Here is a 22,514-nt window from a genome sequence, read left to right as displayed (position 1 = left end):
TAGATAATTAACTCACAATCAGTTCTGAAGTACCACTACCACTCCAAACATTTCAAAAATTTAAAAAAGATTATTCTAGTTCTTATAACATATAATATAACAGATATTATCAACAGAAGCATATTACAATTTCTTATTTATTTAAGTTACTTAAATTCTGATTTTGACATTTAATACAAACAAAGTTAAAGGTTTGAGATAGAAAAGAGAGAAATTTCTAATAATTTAATTATTTTCAATATTTTACTATCGATATTAGAAATATGTTAATCTAACATTTTATAAAACTGTAAAAACAATACAAGTTTTTTAATTAAGTGTTTTTAACCTGTTAGTTTTAGAACGATGTTATACAAGTTACACATGTTATACAGATTAGAAAATGAATAGTTTACCTGATCTTTGCGTTATTTTTTGCAAAATATTATTTTCATCTCAATCTCAGCAGATTTTCAAGGTTTGAGAAAAAAGAAGATTCGAGTAAGATTACATTCACTAAGTTCACACGACACATTTAAGATGATCCTAGCTTCGGTAAATCCATGATGAATAAATCATGCATAGTGATTTATTCTTATTTCTTCTCGAAAATTTACAGCGGCGCATATTCAGTGTCGATAATCTACGAGAACAATTTTTACGCCTGTGTGATTGTTTTGAAGAACAGGAAAGAATAAAAAAATGTACATTTATGAATACCAAATTTTAAAAAAGTTGAACAAAGAAACAAAAGAATTTCTTTATTATTATTTCACTTTTTTTTAGCTAAATCGTTCAATATCAAATAAATCTAAACTTTCACGAAGGTCATGTTCTATACCTAAAAGTCTCAATCGATCTTGAGTTATAGAAGATCACATAGGGTCATTCACAAAAAAATAAAATATTATAAATATATTTTATTTATTAAGTTTAAGTAATATAAATGTCGAATACACTACAAAAATAATATTTAATATGTATATATTATTCAATATTTAATTAAAAATCATTAAAAATTTGAAAAATATCATGTGTCTCCAAATGTGATATGACGTCACGATATATGACACAAGTTCAGATAACTGTGTGGAAATACAAACATCATATACAAATATTTGTTTTATGAAATTAATTTTTAATTTGCGTAATGATACGACATCAAGGATTTGTACAAACAAAATCCAATAATTTACCGAAGATAACAATAATATTGCTGTATTTGAATCGAGTTTTATTCGCATATAATTTTCTAAATCTTATTCTTGCAATTAAAATAGTTAATATTAAATGTTATTTAACTTTGTATAAACTATAAGTTTAAATGCATAAACAATGTAAATTTTGCCATTTTAAACTTTCATAAATAATATTTTACACATATATAAGGTTATGATATATTCATAAATCTGTTATTCGTATAAAAATATATAAAACTACAAAAATTAAATTAATATTTCGGAAATCTATTGTATATATAATTATTATAACATATTTACGTCAGAATAATCTTTGCAGCAATAAAAAGGTGCAATTAATGGTGTTTTATTGGGATTATGTCAAACTTGTTTTATCCAAATTTTTCATGTTTCTCCTTTTGGAACACTCACGAATATTTTAGAAAGAATTTTTATTGTTGTACTTAAACATCCTGGCACGAAACAGTATTTATATACACCTTTTTGTTTTTAATTGCAAATTCTTGCATTATTCATTGCTTATAATGCAAGCTATATTATATATCGTGACGTTATGAGCTAATGGCGCGCTATCTGGCTCTTTTCAAACGCTTCTTATTTTTAAGTTATTTTTATGTTGTTATAATGATTCTACCGCATATATTAATATTTTTATAATGTTTTTAGAAGCTCTAATTTTATTTAGAATAATAAAAAAAATTAAAATAGACCCTATTCTTTATTAATTTTAGTTACGAAAAATTTGTTTCACTGGATACAACAGTTTTTTAGACAATGTTAAAAAGTTTTTAAAGATGTAAATAAATTTATAAAATAATGACTATAAGTTATTCTTAAGAATGTAAATTTTGTAATGGATCTGACAAGTTATTTTGCAATATTTTTACGCTCTTAAAATTTTACATTTGCGTGTTAGACATAGCATGTTTGCAAGAACCGGCCTTGTACATGTTATATAAAGTAGATAGTTTTATTCATCTTATCGTGTACCAAAAATAAACTTTTTATGCAAAGTTTATCAAAAATTAATATATGCGAATCTTTATGGTTTGTTGCTTCAACAGGAAAAATAATCTTTGAATAATGCTTCTTGATTTAAATCTATATACAGAGTGCCCTAAAACTTCCGAATTTCTTTTTAAGAGCAAATTTTGTGGCCAATTTGAAAACAATTTTTTTAGCGAAAATGTCGAGAGAGGTTATCATGATTTGCAAGCTTTCGGTATTAGTTATTATATATCTTTGTAATTAACAAAATTAATATTTTATTAAAGTAAACTCTATCTAAAATTAACTGAAAAGTATAGTTGTGTTAATCATAAATTTAATTCATTGAAAACTTTTTTTTCAATGGTTTATAACTCGGATGCTTATTTTTTTCTTATTTCTATTTTATGCACCGAATAATGAAAGAGATCAATTAGTCTAAAAAAAATACATAATATAAAATACATAATATTAATTTAATTTGATTGTTAAAACACAGCTATTTAAAAAAAATGAATTTTTTGCAACGAGCAGTACATATTTTTTTCTTAAGACAACTATGTTTTTTCTTTATACCAATTAATTTCTCTCATTATTTTGTGCATAAAAGTATTGAGGTAAGATAATTGAAAAATGAGTATTTTACGAAATATTTCATAATTTATATAAAAAAATTATGTCAATTGAAATATGAAATATCTTATTAAATAAAAAATTTTAGGCTACTATACTCATAACTTTTCATGCAAAATATTGCGAGGTATCGATTTATATAAAAAATCAGAGTAGTTTTATTTAAAAAATTAAGTCAATCTTTATACATACAATTAAATTAATATGTTTATATTCTTTCTCTCTTCGAGTCAAACAATTTTTGTTTGAAACATTTTTATGTAAAATTAATATTTATGAAAATATTTAGATGGCAGTTTTTAATGAATTACCCTATATATATAATTATTATTTTATAATATGATTTATTATATATTTAAACTTGTAAAAAATAAATTATTTAAAGTGAATCATTTACTTGTTTATAACATGCCAATAATATAATCGTTTGTCTACATTGTTTTACGCAATTTAGATTGTTGATAATTTTAATTACATGATGCATAACAAGTCTTGCTTATTTATATATGTCTTACATATTAAGCGCAAATAATAATTCACAGTACAGATACATTTTTGCGCAGAAAAATGATTGTGCACTAACGTATTATATATATAATCGTATTGTACGTCTGCATAAAGCACTTACACAATAATATATCGCATAAAATCGATTTTACTTTTATGCTTTTACGTTTTACAGAGCTATGAGAGAAATCAATTGGTGTAAAGAAAACACATAGTTGTAAAAATCAGTAAAAAAGTAAAAGTTACTCTTCTAATTATTTTAATATTGTGTAAAATATATTCTAAATACAAAATATATTCTATATACAAAAATAATTATATCAAAAAATTAACTAACAATAAGTAAGTATAAAAATTTATGAAAATATTTTAATCTAAAAAAGTTGTTTTATATCCTGAAAAGTTTAACAGAGATTTTAATAAATCTAATTTTATTGAATTTATTATTAAGAAATTAGATATTTGATTATATATTATATAATTTAGTTGTATTTTAACAAAAGCTTCTGACCATGCCCAACGTTGCTTAACTTCAGTGATCGGAGGAGAACTTGGTGCTTTAAGTGTGGTATGATCGATCACTGAAATTGAGCAACGTTGGGCATGGTCAAGTACTTATTGTTAGATGGGCAAACACCATATACCGTTGGCACATATAACCATGTTTTTGCTAATTTAAATATTATAAATATTTTATTTTGTTTCAAATACAATTAAATTGTATAATACATAATCCAATATATAATTTTTTAATTATAATATAAATCAAATTAAATTAGATTTATTAAATAAATCTATTTATAACATGATAAACGCAACCATTGTGTGTGTGTGTGTTTGTGTTGTCTCATTAATTGCATTTAAATTTGAAAATTTTTATTATTAACAAATGTACATGATAGCGTGACATATGACATTTTAATCAGATAATATGTATGCACGTAATATTATTATATATATAACAGAGCTCAACGTAAACTCTAAAAATAAAAATAATTTCTTATACAATATACGAAAATATCTTCTAAATATATTCTGTGTATCTTATAAATTAATATCATATAAAAATTTATTTTATTTCTATATTCAGTACTTATACATAAAACTCTTCTGATTCTGTCTAATTATAACTTTTCTAATTATGATCTTTTAAATGTACATATATATAATTAGAAGATAATGTATGATATAATGAGATTATTAACGCGTCATTATACATTTGCATTTTTTATTAATTTCTTTGTAAACAGATTTGTAGAATTGATGATAGAACACTCGGATTAGTATCGAACGAGTTTATCTGTGTGCTTGATTGCTGCTGTTTTTGCTTAATTATTTGCAAAATATAATAATTATCATAGTAAACTTCCGCAGTTTGAAAAGAAGATAGCGGGACTGACATGAAATTATGTTTACACAGATCTAAGTTTGTATTTTCCTTACATTTTCTTAGAATTTTTAGCGATGCATAAGTACAATATTTTTGTAATCTTGGATTATTAAATTAATTAAACTGTTAGATTGATTTGTCACGCAATTCTCATTATCGTTGTTTAACATAGATGTACTTTATACATAATGATTGTCACAAACATTACACAATACGGCAAATTTTTTGTGTGATTCGTTATTATCATAAAAAAAATAATTTTACATCTTCAAAATTAATTATTTAAATAGTCTATTATGCTTAAAAATAAAAGCAACCAATGCAATTGCACGGAATACAAAATCTATGGAAAATAATACATCTTATATCTCGAAAAATATTTCGAAAATATACATGAAAAATTATTACTAAGTACAAGAAATTTTTAGTTTTTTAATTATGCTAAACAACTTAATACATATGTATAAGTACATAAAACTGAATTGTATGTGAAAATTTAAGTAATGATACTGTAAAATAAGCAATAACACACTTTGAAATAAAAACTTCATTTGCAGCGCGAATTCCATAATTCTGATTTTTATAGATATTATATATAATAGATATTAGATACTTTTTATATATTTCTTCTTCTTATTCTAGTTTGTCAATAAACGCTACCACTGGTGCTGAACATTTTATGATTCTTATTGTATTCTCCCTGTTGGTTCCACCAACTCTATTCGCTGCAATTACAGAAACAAAATTCTTTAATGTCTCGTCTTACAAGTTATTGCAATTTTAATATACAACATATATGTATTTATGTATATGTTATAAATTTTAATATTAATAAATTTAATATATGTATATAATATTAATAATATTAAAATAATTGTAAATACATGTATTTGAAATTTTTTAAATCATATAAAATTTATTTTAAATTATATAAAATAAATAAAATAAAATAATAAAAATAATAATAAAAAAGATAATTTTACATATTCAAAATTATATTTTTCAGAAATAAAGCTTGTCACGTTTTACGTGCCTTATCTTGCGTATTATATATTTATGTATAAAGGATTTGTTGATAAAATATACATAAAAATAAAATAAAATGTATACGTTGATTACCATGATCAATGCAAGTGGCAACTCTGTCTTGTGTTCGCCGTAAATTGTACGGATCAGAGATAACATTTTCTAAATATCTTAAACTCTCAGCCCTTTTTAGTACACCTGTATTTTCGTCGATCTAAAATCATTTAAATGTACTAATTATATACACACATATATATGTTTTATATGTGTCTTTAAAGCATGTAAAAGAGCATAATACACTTATTTTATATAATTACTTTATATTAAACTGTTTGAGAAATTAAATAATGTATTTATATATTTATTTGTATATAATTATTAAATTTTGATGGTACACAGTTGTTATAAAAATTCTGTTCTTAATTTTAGGATTAATGTCTATTAAATAATATAGGAACAATTTAGAAAATAAATGACATGTGTGTAACGCGTATTTTAATAATATTTATTTAACACCGAAAAATAAAAGAACAATTAAAAATATAAGTTTGTACAAATTATTCAAATTATATGTGATTTAAATATTAGAGTACGTTATTTTTGCGATTTAAGAATTAATTTTCTTTTAAATAAACAAGGAAGAAACAATTTTTTTTTTAATTACTTGTCACGTAATATTATCATTAGGATTGGAATGTGTTACATAAATGTTCAATAAAGATTAAATACATTAATGTTAATTATGCTGAAGATAGACTAATAATTTGCATAATTATTGTTTTTTATTATTTTGAGAATTTACTGCTTTAATTATTATTTAATATTGACACTTTGATTGAGAAATATTCGTATGTGTAAACATACATACCAAGCCGACTTGATGCAACATACACTCTATCACATAGGTTCCGCTGCAAAATATATGAATTATAAGATAGTACATATGATAATTATGTATTTGTAATTAAAATTTATGTAAAATTATTTATCTAAAGTAACGTTAAGTATATCTTTTTCAAAGTATCTTCGTCCATGCTTGTACACTTATTACAATAATTAATTTTTTATTATTAACATTCTAGTTGTTCTATTAAATATTATTGCAGATCAATATTGTTCAATTAAAAAAATGTATACTACTTTAGAGTAATGACACAAGTCATTACTTTTTCTATTGATTTTTCAATATTTTTACAGTAATTTGAAGTTAAATGAATCGATAATTGAAGTAGATTATTACATCAAATTTTAATAAACAAGATTAATAAAATTTACGTATGATTTTATACAGTATTAGAAATAATACGAGAGTGTGTTTTGTTGTCGAAACATCTAATTTGAAATATCATGAATAGTTTAATTGTTGTTTTTTTTATTCACGGCAATAGTCAGTATGTATGCGACGATCACGAAGCTTTTCATCCTGCTATTCTTTGAATATTTTGAGGTTCCCAAATTTTAAATTCTTTTTGCTTTACACTTACAATCGACGTCGAGAAAGAAGAACGATATAATGATCATTTTATTATTAATATGATACCTATAATAAAAGGCAACATCAATGAATGTAATAACACTTGTATAAATAATAAAAAGGATAATGGTATAATTACTGATAAATTTAGTGAGATTATTCAAGATATATGATATTCCACGTTTATAAGTGCTCTATAACTAATAATTGAACACGCGATTTCTCTTTCTCTGATTCTTTATTATTCTTTATATCTTATTATATATTCTTTATTAATATGATTATAAGTACAACGCGACGACGATTGTCGGACGAACCGCGGTTAGTCAAGAATACAAGTCATAATATAATCTCGAATATCTCCGTCTCACAATTTTACTTATTACATAATTTAAGATAGATCGATATTTTGGAAGACTTATTATTATCGCCTGCTTTATTGAGTTATCCTTCCGACATTGCGACATACTGCTTGGTTGACTTGAGCGCTTAAATTTCGATGATTCTCCCTCTTTAGGAGCTCTGAGTGCGCCAATCGCACACCTTCAGTTCGCTGATTTCTTCGAGGCAAATTATTTCAATATATGGTATCAAAGATTAAATGTATGGGATATAATAGAACGTCCGAGAAATATAAAAACAGTCAAATGGATATTTGATGTTATAAGAAACAATGAAAATGGTAGAATTAGATATAAAGCGAAACTTGTAGCGGCAGGATATAATCAAATTAACATAGATTATGATGAATCGTATTCCCCTGTTGTAAGTATTGATGCATGACGAGCGTTAATGGCAATCGCTGCTAAGAAAAATCTAAATATAAGATTCTTTGACATTTATATGATAAACTAAAAGAGACAGTTTACTTAGAACCCCCAGAATTTGAAAAAAGAGAAATATGTAAACTTAAAAGGAGTTTGTAATTTGAATTACCACAATCAGGACGGAACTGGTAATTTCGATTGAAAGAAGAATTGTTAAAAAATGGTTTAAAAGTTTTAAGTTCAGAAAGTTGTATTTTTATTAATCCTAATCAAACATGTTTTTTTGTATTTAGCTAGTACGTAGATGATTTCACTACGATAAATGATAATAGTCGGATTTGTGAAAAAATACTTAAATCATTACGAAAATAATTTGAAATCAAAGAAATTAGGGAATTAAAAATGTTTTTTGGTATGGAGATAAAGAATGACAATTCCGATATATATTTAAAAGTCAAACAAAGCATATAGAGAAAATATTAAGCAAATATAAAATGTTAGAATGTAAACTCCGATTAACTCTGATTTTAACAGGCGAAAAATATCTGAAGGAACTAGTGATAAATACGATGCTAATCAATATCAGGAATTAATTGGAGAACTTTTACATAATGCAAATAGAACGAGACCTGATATTGCATTTGTGACTTTATATTTATTGCAATATAATTATTGCTCAGAAAAACGGCATTATATGTTAGGTAAAAGAGTATTGCGTTATATGGAACGAGAAATAAACGTCTTTATTTTGATCGTAAATCTGGATTGTTAAAAGCATATTCTGATTCTAATTGGGGAAATGGTGAAAAAGGAAAATTTATTTCAGGGGGCCTTATATTCATAAGTAATTTCCTTATATCTTGGAAAGGTAAAAAACAACGATCTGTGGAAAATTGAACTTGTATTGAAATAGATTTATTTGCAATCTCAGAAATCGTCAAAGATATCATATGGATTCAAAATATGCTTACTCAACTGAATTGTGTGGAATATATTAGCAAACCAATTAATATATTTTATGATAACCAAACTACTATTGAATAATATTATTTATATTTCATAACAGTATTAAACTTTGTAAGTACGAGATCAATCTGTAGGTGAAGAACGTAATAATGCAACAAATCAATCTAGAATAAATAATTTATGTTTGATTATCACTAATGCCCAAAAAAAAATTTCTTATGTATAGTTATGCAGAATTGAATATAATTATACAGTATTCTACACAATTGTGTAAAAATATGTATAATTATAGATGACACCGTATAAAACGTTATATATATTTATATACCTATAAATGGATTGATAGCTGCAATTAGAAATATGTAAACTTATACATACTTATACACAATGCCTGCATCATTTTATATATAATTATATATAATTATATATAAAATGGACAAATTTCATATATAAATTTGTATAATTAGATACGACCATTTTTGTCTGATTATATGTAAAAATTTTTTACCGGGTGGTAATGCGATGGACAGAGGGCAATAACTTTTTATCGACGCTTTTGTTTTTCATCTATCTTTTATTATTATAAAATATACAAACGTATATTGTTGTAAGAAGAAGCTACATTTATCAGCCATTGTTCACAATAAATATATCTATATGGATATATCAAGCTCTTTTCCGTGTAAAATTCCAACAGTTTGTTTAGTAGTTTTCATAAAGCGTTATAGCTAAAGGTATAATAAGCATTGTATGTTCATATTCCTTCGTATTATGGAACTCACGTATTTTAATTTAATCAGGTTTTCCACTAAAAAAAAAGTTCCTTTAATATCTCGTCTTGAAAATCAACGAGTAATTTTTGCACATGCCACTTTAATACATTAAAAATTACAATATACAATTTACATTATGTAGGATGTGGAAAAAGTACAGGGACGCCAAAATATCTCGAAAAATATGAGTTTTATAAAAAATGTTTCAGATAAAAGTTATAGAGTTTAAAAGAATCTATGTATTTACTGACTTCATCAATTTGACTTTAGGACGAATGACGTCGAGGCAAAATCACACATTGAATTTTTTAAACGGAATCCCATATTTTTTATTGCATACTTTTATAGTCATTTTATATATCTTTTAAAAACATTTTAATTTTATCCACTTTGGGTTAGATATTTCGAAGTTATCGAGTATTTATATTTACATATATAAGATATGGATGACCGTAAACTAGTCAAATATAAAAACTGTTCTAGCTTTCAGCTTATTACATTTTTTGTTTACCAAAGCATAAACTACAACATATAAAAAAATCAGCTAATTTTATTGAGATCCAATTTTTATACTATTAAAGAATTTGTAGTTACGTCTGAATCATTTTTTGATAGAAATCTTGGTTTTCGAGACATTTCAATGCGACACTTAAAATACCATTCTGTATACATATATACACTACACAAAAAAATTAAAGAGCTACTTTCTTCCATATAAAAAGGCCAATATTCAAGTAGTTGCAACTTCCTTAAAAATAATCGGAATAAGATCAAAAGTTAAAAGGTTAAAAGTTTGAAGTTTCTAGTTTTAGAATTTTTATATGAATTTCAATTCTTTCTATTTGTTACAAAATTACATTGAAAGAAAGCTACGTTCGTCGATTCAATTAATTTTTTAATTTTTGAAAAGTTTGTTCAATCGACGGACGTCGTTTTCTTACAATGTAATTTTGTAAGAAATAGAAAGAATTGAAATTTAAAGATTCTGTAACTAAAAACTTCAAGCTTTGAAACACTTTTTTATTGATCTTATTTTCATTATTCTAAAAAAAGTTATAACTACTTGATAATTAGCCTATTTTATATGGAAGAAAGTTTAATTTTTTTTGCGTAGTGTATATAAACATATATATATATATATATATATATATATATATATATATATATATATACATAAATTTTTTTTATAAATATACTAAATTATATCAAAATTAGTTAAATAAAAAATAATTGAATTCTAATGTTGTAATACATGTATGTGTATAAAAAATTTTGTAAAAATATTTATTAATAAACCTTATAAAAAATAAAATTAAATATATGTGTTGAATACCTTGAGAGAAACAAAAGATAACTTCATCCATCTCGTCGTCGGACAATATATAAGTAAAATAGTTAAAAAACTTATGCAAATTTATCAAACCATGTTCGTCGATCTAGAAGGCAATAAAACACATAGTGTGATCTATGATACCTTAATATGACATATTTCAGTACTTGTGCAGCTCTCACAAAAAAATTAGCCGAAACTCAAAATAAAAAAAAAAAATAAAATTCAGCCAAGTGTAGCCTTGTTAAAAGCGGGTAAAATTTAAATTAAAAAAATTATTTTAAAGCTTGAAATCTCTACTCTTGAAAGCTTATTATTATTTTTATGTTTCTGTGAGTTTGATTGGATTTCTTACATGTAAAAAACTACAAGCTAGATAAAATGAGAAATTTTTTCTCAATTTATGGGGCTGTAACATGTCTAAAAAAAATTGACAAAAATTTTAAACTTTTTAGTGTAAAAGTTCAAAATTTTCCCTACAAAATTGTTTTTAAATATTTGCCTACGATTTTTTCTTACAGAGTTATTGCTCATTAAATAAAAAATGAGCATTTGGACTTCTTTTTTCAAATTAAATTTAGATTTAAATTTTGTTTATTTTTAGCCAAGCTACAGTTGGCTAAATTTTGTCTATTTTTTTTTTAAACTAAGTGTTCTATATTTTGTGAAGAGTGTATTTAAAACTTATAATTTAATATTTATAATAATAATAATTTAATATTTATTTCAAAAATGTTTAAGAAATATTGAATTATCTAAACTTTCACAAAACGCTTAAAATATATGAAATAGTTATTCTCTCGATTTGTGAGAATTAATTTTTCTGTAATTATTTTAAAAAAAGAATAATTTTTTGTTATCTATTACGTCAAATGTAAATTTCTGCCACAGATACATATGTATTATTTATTATTTATTGTTTAATAAATATCAAATATATGAAAATACTAACTTTATGCGAGTAATTAAAACAGACATATATTAGTAACTTTTACAATTAATATTTCTTATTATTTTAAGTCTTGATCTTAATTGTATTATTTAATATTTCATAATTTTTATGGCTAATAATTATAATAATTAATATAATGAGCTTTTGAAAGTAGAGATTTCAAGCTTAAAAATTATTTTTTTATAAGCTATAGCCAGACAAGCGTACAAAAAGTGTCTCCGACGAGTTTTCAAATAATACTTGGCCTTTCATTATATCATAAAAAAAAAATTTTCCTCAAAATTTTAGCAGATGCTGATAAATGAATGAATAATTTTTAAGCTTGAAATCTCTACTGACTATATTATTTTTTGAGTTATCAAGAAAAATGTTATTTTCAGTTTTTATTTTTCTTTTCTGTAAATATTTGAAATCCATATCCATTTTTCTCTGAATACTTATCAACGAAAGACACAAAAAGAATATTTTTTAAAAAGACCTTTTCTTAATTTCAATCTTTTTTAAAAAATCGAGTTTTTATTGAAGATTAATGGAAAAATATTTTTTTGTGTCTTTCGTTGATAAATGTTCAAAAAAAATCAATATGAGATTATCTCAAATATTTACAGAAAAGAAAAATAAAAACTGAAAATGACGTTCTTCTCGATAACTCAGGAAATAATAGAGAGAGCTAAAATTTTTTTTACAGTGAGCACATGACAGGACAAATGTTATTTAAAAACTCGACGGGGGCATTTTTAGTATGCTTATCCGGCTGTAGCTTAAATTTGGTTCATTTTTAACGAAGCTACATTTGGCTGAATTTTATCTTCTTTTTTAAGATTTGATAGTTTTAATTGCATTATTTAATATTTATTTGATAATTTTTATGATTAATAATTATATTAATTTATAATAAATTTTGATAATTTTTATGAAATAATTTTTCCATGCATAAATTTACATACCAAAGAATTTGTTTCATAAATACAATTCAGCAGAGAGACACTCATTTTTTCTACAAAACCTAAAATAATAAATTACATAAATGACGAAATGCGATTTAATACATAATCTGATAATTAAGAGTTTATATAAATTATTAAAATTCAAATATATTTCCTTTTTCTAAATAAACATTATATCTGCTTCAATGTTGCTTATATTTTTTTGTATTATGTACATTGTTTCAATATGTATTTGATTTTTTACCGCCAAAAGTATTCTTAAGTACAAACCAGATCTATGCGAGTATTAATCTATGACAGTATTAATTTATGATTAATGACAGAATGTTGCGACATACTTCTCCTTGTATGGATGTTTTTTCATTCTAGTTTTTAATAATTTAGTGATGTGTCCTACATAAATAAGTGTTATCATCTTCACAGTTAATTTTAGAAATTATATTGCTATGTAAAATATAGTCTGGCTTTTTGAACTTTTTAACAATAAATCAATGTAAGTTAACTCCAGAATAGGAAAGTGGTCAGATCACTTCTCGGAATTATTCAGACACAAAAAATTAACATAAGGAGAATTAAGAAACAAAATCTTATATTTTTCAAATATGACGTCCATGTTACTATCATTGCTTATAAAATATTTGTCCCTCGACTTAAAAAAGAGTTTCAGACGTTTAATAATACGAAAAATAAATGAAAGAAGATATTCATTGTCGAATAAAATTTCCAAAAGTAACTTCAAATTATTTTGATGAAATCGCGTATGAAAAAGGCAAAAAACTATTAATTGGGCCAATGGTAGTGCCTCTCTCGTAGCAGAAAGAGTGCTGCGAATTACAATTCAAATATCTTCATAAAAATATAGGTTTGCAAACCCAATCAAATTTAATTGCACTATTATTTATAATAATTGTGACGTCAAAGAATTTACTTGATCCGCTTTCATAGTGAACTGTAACCTAAGATGGAATAAATTAAAAGTATTTAATAAAGAATAAAATAGAGAAAGGAGCTGCCAAACCTCTGTTTTAAATAAAGTACATAATCTGAATTAAAAAAAAATTAAAAAATACATTTAATTTCATAAAAAAAATTTATTTTAGGAATTTTCATGATAAATTGAAACAATTTTGAAACTGTGTAATTTGATTTTCAAAGTTATTTATGATAGATGCAACAAATCTTTTATATCCGCTTAATATAGGCTAAGATTTAATTTGAATATTTAATACTTACTAGGGATATTTAATTTTTTGGTACATGCTTTGATGTCCTGGTCGAATTTTGATGTGTGATTTGTTTTTTCGTTTTCAACAGTATATTCTTGATCTAATTTTGATGTCTGATTTGTATTTTCTTCGTAAATAACAATATGGTCTTGGTCGAATTTTGATGTAGGATTTGTTTTTTCGTTTTCAACAATGTAGTCCTGGTTTAATTTTGATGTGTAATTTGATTTTTCGTCGTCAACGGTATAGCCTTGGCCCAATTTTGATGTGTTATTTGTCTTTTCATCGTTAACAACGTAGAGTGTCGTTGGAATTATTGTTGGAACACCAGTCTTGGAAGAATAATAATAAAATAATAATTTAATATCAATTTTAAAAAGAAGTAAAAATTTATTTTGAAAAATATATAAAAACAATTATTATTACAGTTATTATTACAATTATTATTATACAATTATTATATTGATAAGATCAATATTGTATTACATTTTTGATGTCATTGTTTCCACTTATATTAAAATCGTCCTTCGTGAATTGATTAACAAAAGAATCGAAGTAAAAGCAAGATAGTTTTTATATTTTTTTATATTTATTGCATTTTTATACATATAAATATATATAAATATAAATTTGATAAAAAATTACATAGAAATCTTTTATAAAAAGATAGTTATTTGATAAATATATGCTTTTAATAAAACTATAAAAATATATATTCTCCTTTAAAAAAATAATTATTTATGTAAAATTAGAATTTTTTAATTAAATATATTGTAAAGTATGTACTAGAAAAATTCAAAATTAAATATAATAAATATTTAATGTCTTCCAAGTATTAAACATGAAAAAAATAAACACCTATGATACATTATTATAATTATTAAATACATAATTAAAAAATGATGTATTTTTTACCAAATATAATCATGATTTTATTTAACATTTAAGAATGGTATAGAAAAATACGCTATATTATTTCTAAAATTGATTACCATAAGAATATAAAAATTTTATTGTTTAGCTTTCTACTTACAGCAACGGCCAATACACACGCAACGAGCACGAGAAGTCGCATCCTGCTAGTCTTCGAATATTCTAAGAGGTTCACTTAATTCTATCTTTACGAAAAATTTTTCTCCTTACACTGTTATGTGTCCACGTCGTGATTGATATTTATTCGAATTATGAATCAAAGTCAAAAATTAATAATAAAAGAATGGATCACGAGTTGCTTATAATGTTGATTCACTTATATATATTATTGAACTGTCTTTTCAAATATGCTCGGGACGAGAAGAGATGTCTCAATATCAAGAAGTTTTTAAGCTTTCTCTCTGGAATAGTACAAACTTCGAGGTTTTAATATTCACTGAAGGTAAGAGAATAAAAAAGTAACCAATGAGAACATTTCTCTTATCTGTACTGTCACTAGTTATCTGCGACTCACGAGAGAGAAATATGTGTGATTAGTATGTTAAAGGCCACTTCAACCAATTTCCGATTAATTCACTTTCCTTTTCCTTCTTACAGATTTCTGTACTTAGAGAGCTCAGTCGAAGTGCCTCTTAAGCTTCGAGCAACTAACAATTGATGTGACAATGCACTTTCGATAATGATTAACAGTTAAGTTCAGATTATTTTTATAACTTTGTGTTGAATCCGTAAATAAATTACATATTTTGGATAATATGTATTTATCATAGAATCGCTGCACAATCTATGTACAATCGGCTATTAATATTATCTAATGTGTATTTACATTAATATTTTCCTATCAAAATTTATAAATACTTTGAAATATTATTTAAATATTTTCGTTAGTAAATAACGCTTCGAAATTGCACTGTAAGAAAATCTAATTTCTGAATCAGTATAAAATGTGAATAAATATTTTTTTAAGAAATGGCTGGAAAACTTAAAAGTGAAGATATTGTGGCGCAAAATGTATTTAATTAATATGTGTTTGCTATGCAGTTGGAATTATTTCTTTCGGTTATGGAATTTTTTTCAATGAGTATTCCAAATTCTGCTGTAATCTTTCTGTTACTTCGATAAGTTGAGCAAAAATCGTTTCCATAGCTATCTAAATGGACTAAAAGCTCGAGAGTGATACCGTCACGGGAAAGAACAAGCTGTAAAAGCGGAATTTTTTAGTTAAATTTTTAAAGAGATTTTACAGAAGACTTTAAAAAAATTTATTCTATACAAAAACGTTATATTTTTCATTTTAAAAGAAGAAAGTTATATTTTCATATTTTAAATTTTAAGGAAGAATAATTATTTATATAATATTAATTAATAAGATTTGCAAGATACCGTATTATTTTTAATTTTAGATTAGAAAAGATACATTAACACACAAAATGTAATAGTTTGCATTTAGTTTCTTTATAAATATAATGATGTGTTATTTATTCTTAAAAAAAAAGATTTTTGTATAAATTTTTTAATTTAATTAAAAATTTTTAATATTTATCTTTTTTCTTATATATTTTCGAATTTTACATGTATATAATTACTTACATCTTTCTCTCTCTCTCTCTCTCTCTCTCTCTCTCTCTCTCTTTCTTCTTTATATATATATTACTATTATTATTATATATTATATTATATATTATATTAGTGTAGGATAATCACACAGTACACTCAAAATATATGAAGAGACAATCTTTATTAGATGCCTCATATATATATATATATATATATATATATATATATATATATATATATATATATATATATATATATATAATTATATATATAATATATATTTATATATAATTATATATATATAATTATATACATAAATTAGATAGAAATTTTGTAGTGATGTAACAAATCGATCTAGGATAAATATTTTATGTTTGATTATTCCTAATGGTAATGCGATGGACAGAGGACAGTAATTTTTATTTTATCGACCGCATTATCAATCATATACTTTTTTATTTTTTTTTTCTTTTATTATAACACACACACACACGTATGTCGTTATTAGAAATCGAACTAGTCCTTAACATACGACTGATTACACATATTTTTTTACTGAGTCAGAGACAATTAGTGACAAAAGTAAGATAAGAGAAACATTCTCATTGGGTGTTTTCTTATTAACCTACCTTGAGTGAATATTAAAATTTTGAAGTTGTTCTTTTATCCCTTTGTTACTTTTTTAATGGATTTTCCAATCAATTTTAATCGGATATTTTTCTCAGTGTTAAAGAATAAAAAGTGAAGACAAATTTTGATGTAAAATTTATTAAATTAATATGTATTTGTAATATATTTGGAATCATTTATTTCGATTTTTAAATTTTTTCAATGAGTAATTCATACTCTGCTGTAATAAAGTCCTCTCGTTATTTCTATACGTTCAAATCGTTTCCAGAATTATCTAAATGGGCTAGAAGTTCGAGAGTGTATCGTCACGGGAAAAGAAACGCTGTAAAAAAGAAAATTTTTTTATGTTTTAAAAAGATTTTAGAAATCGTCAAAAATGTGTACAATAATGTCGTGTGTACGTACAGTGTGTACGTGTGTAATAGTGACATGTGTGCAATTGTACTTTTTTATTTTCAATTTTTTCATGTGCACAATAATACGTATATATATACATATATATATATATATATATATGTGTGTGTGTGTGTGTGTGTGTGTATAAATGTTGGCAATTGAAGCTGTGGGCAAAATGTTGTGTGCAAACGAAATAGTTAGCAATTGGGAATGTAGGCAAACGGAGCCGTCTCCTCTCGGTATATATATATATATATATATATATATATATATATATATATATGTATATATTATAATTATTGTAGATATTTTATATGTATAAATATATATGTTTCTTTTCTTTCTACAACTTACATGATCTGATATAATAGTTTCTTCCGTCCATTCCAGTTTATTTAGTTTTCATGAAGCATTGGTAGGTAGTGTAATAAGCATTGTATTCTTGCAAGTAATTGTATTTCGTTGCTCGTATATCCATCTGGGTCCTTTACTAGAAAAAGAAAATTTTTTAATATCTTATCTTAGAAATCAACGAATAATATTAACACATACCATATTAATACATTAAAGATTATAGTATAATATGTATATAACTTATGTAATGTAGGATATGGAAAAAAAACAGGGGCGCCAAAATATCTCGAAAAAAAATAAGTTTTATAAAAAAATGTTTCAGATAAAAGTTATACGGTTTAAAAAAAGTCTACGCATTTACTGGTTTTCATCAATTTGACCTTAAGATGGATGGCGTCGGGACAATGTCATCTTGAATTTTTCAAACGGAATCCCATATTTTTTATTGTATATTTCTATAACCATTTTTGAGACCTTTTCAAAATACTATAATTTTATATTTCGAATAAATAAGGCTCTCAATATTTACAAACAAGTAACTATCAACTTGGCAATAGGAGCCTTACGCGGATGTTAATGCGTAAATTTCATTCGAAATTAATTTTTCTCGCAAAAATATCGGGGCGAGTTTCTCGCCTACATCTCTTTACAGGGGTAAAGAGGGGTTATAGAATTCTGAAAAATGAGAATCTACTTTTTAAAATACAGCAAGTAAAATATGTGCCCTATGCACGTTTCAATTTCATATATATATATCAAGGGTTTCATATATATATATATATCTCAAATGATTATATCAAAATAATTTAAATATTAAAACATTGAATTATAATATTGTGTTACATATATATGTGTATAAAAATTTGGAAAAATGTTTATTAATAAAGCTTATAAAAAATAAGATGAAATGTTTATGTTGATTGCCGTGAATCAGACAAAAAGACGACTTTATGCATCTCATTTATGGAGACGACAGAATTGAAATATCTTACAATCTCAGGCACTTTTATCATATTGTTTTCGCTGATCTAGAAAGCAATGAAACATATACATATATATACAAATACATATATATATATATATATATATATATAGTGTGATCTATAATAACTTAATATAACATACTTAATATTTATACAATCCTCAGAAAAATTGGCGGAACACTTAAATTAAAAATAAAAAAGACAAAATTCAGTCAAATGTAGCTTTGCTAAAAATGAACAAAGTCTAAATTTAAGAGAAGGATTTTAAAACTTGAAATCTCCACTTTTGAAAGGTCATTATTGTTGTCATTTTTCGCATTCGTTATCTCGAATTAAAACTTTGACGATGCAGACTCGAGTGAACATAGACGAGCGATGTCGCGCAATTTATATAGTCTCAAAATCTGAAAAGTGGAAGAATAACTTGCGCGCGCGTAATTAACAATCGCGAAAAATCAGGATTTTTCATATTGAAATCTGTTCGATAAACATCGAGAAAGATCTAAAAATCTGATTAAATTTGAATAACATAATAAGCAAAAGTATTTTTACAACTGACACATTGGCGCGGCATATTCCGCAACCAATGTTTAAGAAAAAAAAAATCGGTTAAAGAAAATAATAATAATAAAAAAGTTTATGACAGGATTTTTCATAAATTGATAGAGACCTAAATTTGTGACAAACATATTGTATACAATTTGTAATAAAAAAAAATAAAAAAAAAACAACAAGTTATAAATTCTTTTATAATAATCCAACCCGAATTTTTTCTGAGATTTTTTCCTACCTGAATTTTTTCCTATTCAAAAGGGTTCTCTCGGACTTTCTCAAAGGTTGGGCAAATAGATAATAATTCATAAATCATTTTATAACGCTTTGTCTAGAAATGGACGCAACTGAAAATTAGTGAGCTTCGACGTAACTAAAAATTTTTTATTAGCACCTTGCTTGCTTGTAAAAGAGGGCAATTCGATGGAACAATAAACCCTAAGAAGCGTACTGTGTAACCCTCTTTCTTTTCCAAAATAAGGCGTATGCTATAAAAAATTGGTAATTTTTGTAGCCGCCTTTTTATAAAAGAAGTGGAAAAACCTATATAAATTGCTTGCTTTGCGAAAGAAAAATCACTATATTTTCGTCTTTTCACGAAAGAAGTTTCCGGACTTACTTCTGCTACATTCGATAGATCGATAGTGTTAGTTGAAAATAGTCGTGTGCGAACGAGAAGCAAAAGTAGCTAAAAATGTCGCGTGTTTATAAAATTATTAGACGGTGCATCTTATATCGCAAACAACTTGACCCAACGATAGAAACCGCGAGATATTTTCTGTTAGGATATTTTTGCGGTGATACGCGGCATGTTACTCACGGCTGGTGAGATATTAGAATTGCGCTGGTCATGGAAAAGGAGGAAAAAGAAGATATCGGAGGTTTCATCGCTTTCCTCCTAGTGAATTACCGCCGAACTTTACCAGTTGGTAAGTTAATATATAATATTTATCGTTAAAATCTTTAAATCTCCTGTTATATTATTATAAATTTTCTTTCCATAAAATTATAGATGATTTTTCTAATAGTGGCTCCTCGCCTCTAAAACTAAGACGTCCTGTGGAGGAGGAAATTGAAGCTGGACCTTTGCGTAAGTTTATGATAGTGCTAGATATTGATGTTCAGACAATTCAAAAAATATTAATGAAATGTTAATATTAAATTTCATATTTTTAGGAAGAGCTCGTGTACGTTCTTCTTCTCCTTTTCCTTTAATTGAAAATCGTGACGAGGCGAACGCTCTAAGAGGTAAAATCATATTTTAAGAAAGTACTGCAGAAATACTAATTTTAAAAAAAATAGTGGATAAATATTTATATTGTGTTATTTTTAGATGACGATAACAATAACGAAGTGGACGAAGATAGTGTGAGTACGCTCGATTCCGAGATTTTCACAAGATTTCAACAAGAGCAAGAAGAAAAGAATAACAGAGAAGATAGTATTGAATGATCCACGTCGAAGATGATGATGAGGAGAATAACGGATACGGAGTTCTTATATCGGAAGAAGATAATGTCTACTACTAGTATTATTCTTTTTAATCAGTTAATTGATGAAACAAAAAAAATTTTAATTTAAGAAAGCATAAGAAGAAAATTTCTGCAATAAAACATATTTATCATAAACTATCACTTGCTTTTTAAATTTGTTATTAATTAATATTGTGAGGTTTTTATTTTTTTATATAATATATATTATGTATTTTAAAATAAGACTATGTATTGTATTGTTTGCATAGGAGTAATAAATAAAATAATAAAAAATATCAATGTATTGATAATATATTTTTAAACACACTAAAATATTTATTTTTAAATATCCACTATTTTTGCTTTACAAAATAATTGTTATTTCTATTTTTCTAAATAATGTTTAGACAAATGCTTACCTAGAAAAATAGCATTTGAACAAAAATTAATGAATGAAAGCCATTTGACCAGCCAAATAAATATTTCTAATAAAATTAGTTATTAAAATATATGTTTTTCTTTTAAAAAATAATTATTTATATGAAATTAGAGTTTCTTAATTAAATATGTTGTAACATATGTACTAGAAAAATTCAAAATTAAATTTAAGAAAAATTTAATATTTTCTAAGTATTAAATGTGAAAAAATGAATATTTTATTAATTTGCTTTCTACTCATAGCAATGGTCAATACACATGCAACAAGCACGAGAAGTTTCATCCTGCTATTCTTTGAATATTCTGAGAGGTTCATTTGATTCTATCTTTACGAAAGATTTTCCTCTTTACACTGTTATGCGTCTATGTCGTGATTGGTATTTATAGAAATTATGAATCAAAGTTAACCAAAAAATAGTTATAAAAGGGCAGATCGAACGAGTCGTTTATAAGTCTCGTTGGCTCAATTATATTATTTTCGAACTTTCTTTTTAAATATTCTGGGGACTCACCGAGAACGAGCAGAGATGTCTTAACATCAAGAAATTCTTAAGTTTTTTCGTTGGACAAAACAAACCTCAAGATTTTTATATTTGCTTAAGCTAGGAGAATAAGAAAACATATAAGAAGAATGTTTCTCTTATCTGAATCTTACTATTATTAGTTGTCTCCTACTCATGACAGAAATATGTTTAATCAGTCATATGTTAAAGGCTACTTCGATGAGTTCGCTTTCCTTTTCCTTCTTTTCGATTTCTTTCTTAGCAAGCTCGATTGAAGTGGTTCTTAAACTTTAAATAGAAATAAATAATAATTGATGTCGCAATGCAATAATAAGCAATAATCAAGTTCAGATTATTTTTATAACTTTATCGAATCCATAAATAAATTACATATTTATGGATAATATGTATCATTAAATCGCTAGACAATCTGTTCACAATCGGCTATTATTAATAATATTTAATGTGTATTTACGTTAACTTTTTCTTATCAAAATTTATAAATACTTCGAAATATCACATTTGAATATTGTCTTTAGT

At 24.7% G+C, this 22,514-nt stretch overlaps 2 protein-coding genes across 2 annotated transcripts in view; one reads left to right on the top strand and one right to left on the bottom strand.

Annotated features, from left to right (window-relative positions):
* Window positions 1-22,514, top strand: part of Spri (Src homology 2 domain-containing protein sprint) — a 328,447-nt gene that overhangs the window by 132,250 nt on the left and 173,683 nt on the right. The gene's annotated exons all lie outside the window — the stretch shown is intronic.
* On the bottom strand, window positions 9,524-15,474 carry LOC140668980 (uncharacterized). Its single transcript, XM_072898348.1, has 5 exons — window positions 15,190-15,474; window positions 14,164-14,488; window positions 12,931-12,989; window positions 11,035-11,137; window positions 9,524-9,736 (listed from the first exon to the last, which is right to left on the bottom strand). The coding sequence occupies exons 1-5, from the start codon at window positions 15,229-15,231 to the stop codon at window positions 9,657-9,659; spliced, it is 609 nt and encodes a 202-aa protein (XP_072754449.1). The 5' UTR covers window positions 15,232-15,474; the 3' UTR covers window positions 9,524-9,656.

The sequence above is a fragment of the Anoplolepis gracilipes genome, chromosome 8 (genome assembly GCF_047496725.1).
Source record: "Anoplolepis gracilipes chromosome 8, ASM4749672v1, whole genome shotgun sequence".
NCBI lineage: Eukaryota > Metazoa > Arthropoda > Insecta > Hymenoptera > Formicidae > Anoplolepis > Anoplolepis gracilipes.
This window is presented reverse-complemented; position numbering and strand designations above follow the sequence as displayed.